The following is a 2,311-nucleotide window of genomic DNA, read 5'->3' on the forward strand; positions in this document are numbered from 1 at the left end:
CCATGTCCCCCTTCTCTGTGCAGTTGTTAAAAGCTTTCTATGATCTGTCGCTGTGTTTCCCTCTAGTAAGGAGTGGCAGGAAAGGACGCCGGCGAGTGTTCAGCCTGTCGGAGGCCGACAGTCACGGCGGCCACTGGGTTTAGTGCTTCGATCGGCAGCTGTCACGGCACCTCTGGCTCGGTCACTGCAGGCAGGTCTCCTCCGTTAGCCTCCTGGGCCCTCGACGCCCCCGCCACCGCCCTGCACGCTGCATTTCCAACTCCTACAGGCCCCCAGAACGCCGGACGAGGGCACGGGGAGCCCCAGCCACCTACCTGAGCCATTTCCTCAGCTCCGGTCCCCTCCTGGCCTCAATCCACCTGAGGACCGAATCCCCTGGCCCTTGACCCAGGGGGTGCAGCTGGGTCAGCTCCTCCGTGAGGCAGAGCCGGGCAGTCTGGAAAAACTGCCCTCCATGAGACACCGCACCAGCCTAGCTAGGCACAAGCCCTGAGCTAAGGGGGTTTCCAGCCCCTTCCCCCGCCCCGGCCCCCCAGTTAGGCCATGAGGGCTAGGCAGTAGGATTTGCAAAAAGCCACAAAGAAGTCACCTAGTTGCTTTTTTTTCTTTTCCTTTTCCTCCCCACCCCCCACCCCCACCCCACTCCCCCTCTCCTCAGCCTTGCTCATATCTAAGTGGTAGATTCCATCATATTCCAGCCGGAGGCCAAGTCATTTCATTCGTAAGCGCGCTGGTGGACATGACTCCACCATTTTCCCTTCTTGTGATCAGAGCTCCAAATAGCGGCCGTGTGTGGGCTGTGGTCACTGCCACTCTCCTGCGATGCTCCTCCTAGGGTTCCCCCCGCCCCGTGCCCTCCGTCTGGGCAGACAGGAGCCTTTGCCTTCTCTTGCATTTAAAAGCTGCCTCCCCTGAGCTTTGCCCTCCTACTTGCTGTCTTTTCTTCCCTACGTTGCTCAGTCCCACCGCCCCCAGCCTGAGCATGTCAAATCCTCATCTTGATTGGAAACTGTCACCCACTCGACAAGGGTCAGCCCTGGAGCTGCGGATCAGCCTCCGAGGGTGCCAACCAGGGACTCAGGGCACCCGCTGCCTTGGTTTCAACTCGAGGCAGCACCACAGGGAGGCTGAGCGCCCCTCATGGGAACTGGACGTTGGGCTCCTCAGGCTCCGGCCTCCACTCGTCTCCTGGGTCAGGCCCGAACCTGTGCCCTCGGAGCTCAGAAACACCAGCAGGCAAGCGAGGCCAGAGGGTCCGCAGTGACCACTGCAGGTCCGTGCTTGACCAGGAACAGTGTCCTCCCTGGGTAATTTTCCCTTGAATGTAGAAATTTTCTCTGAATGTATACATTTGTAGCTAACATTCAGGAAGCAGCTCTTAGTTTAAAAATCGGTAGGTAGATATAGATAGATAGGTGGGAAATAGATGATAGAAGATGATCGATAGGTAGATAGAAACAAAGAACAGTGTTGTAGACGATGGGTAAGAAAAGGTGATTTTTCTTGTTTAAAAAAAAAATAGGAAGAAGCTTTTTCTCAGGGGACAAATGGATCCTTTTAATAAAGTTGTTATTTTCCTAAAAAAGAAACCACTTTTGTGTGTACTGCATTATCTGTTGGTTTGTTTCCTAATATATTTAACGGCAGCCTTTCCACACGCTTGATCGTTCTCACCACCAGAAACCCGGGCAGGACTCAGGGAATGAGGTTTGCCAGCCTCTTGAAAATCTGCGTGCAAGTGCAGACCTGAGCAAAGAGGGAATTCTCCTGGAGAATTCTGCAGAAAACGTGAAGGAAGAGCTCCGAAGCTCTGTCTCCAGATGGCACAGAAGTGCCGTTTGGCTGGTTAGTCATCTCTAAACTGCCTCGCCAGTAGCTAAGCCCACACGTGGGTCCTTCTGTAATAAGTTCCTGGACACGCTCGTGTGAAGCGGGGCGAGGCTGCCAGAGCAGGTGAGCCCCACGCTCAGAGCCTCACATTCAGGGCGCGCCACGTCCCAACATGAGCCCAAGGCCTGAAATCAGCCCGTCACCACCAGGCGTCCTTACTGAGTGGAGCAAATTCACTGAAATTCAGAGAAACCAGAAAGCATGTGGAGTTGTTTACTCAGCATTTCTGGGCTCAGATCGCACCTTGAATCATTTTTTCCACTAGTGCTCACCCGTGTCCACCGACACCACCCCATCCCAGAGCCCCATGTAGTGGTATTCTGTGGGCCTACTCCTAAAAAAAATAAAAGAGGGGGTTGGGGAGAAAGAAAAGAAAAAGGACCTTGTGCAGAAGTGACCTGGGGCCTTTCTGAGCTCGCCG

At 54.5% G+C, this 2,311-nt stretch overlaps 1 protein-coding gene across 1 annotated transcript in view; it reads left to right on the forward strand.

Moving 5' to 3' along the window:
• CLEC16A (C-type lectin domain family 16, member A) overlaps nt 1–465 on the forward strand; it is a 229,142-nt gene extending 228,677 nt beyond the window's left edge. Inside the window, exon 23 of the mRNA XM_010850663.1 lies at nt 67–465. Coding sequence (XP_010848965.1) covers nt 67–143 — 77 coding nt within the window. The 3' untranslated portion in view covers nt 144–465. The remainder of the gene's footprint in view (nt 1–66) is intronic.
• Nucleotides 466–2,311: the final 1,846 nt, after the last annotated feature.

Source organism: Bison bison, unplaced genomic scaffold, assembly GCF_000754665.1.
Source record: "Bison bison bison isolate TAMUID 2011002044 unplaced genomic scaffold, Bison_UMD1.0 scf7180017864293, whole genome shotgun sequence".
NCBI classification, from domain to species: domain Eukaryota; kingdom Metazoa; phylum Chordata; class Mammalia; order Artiodactyla; family Bovidae; genus Bison; species Bison bison.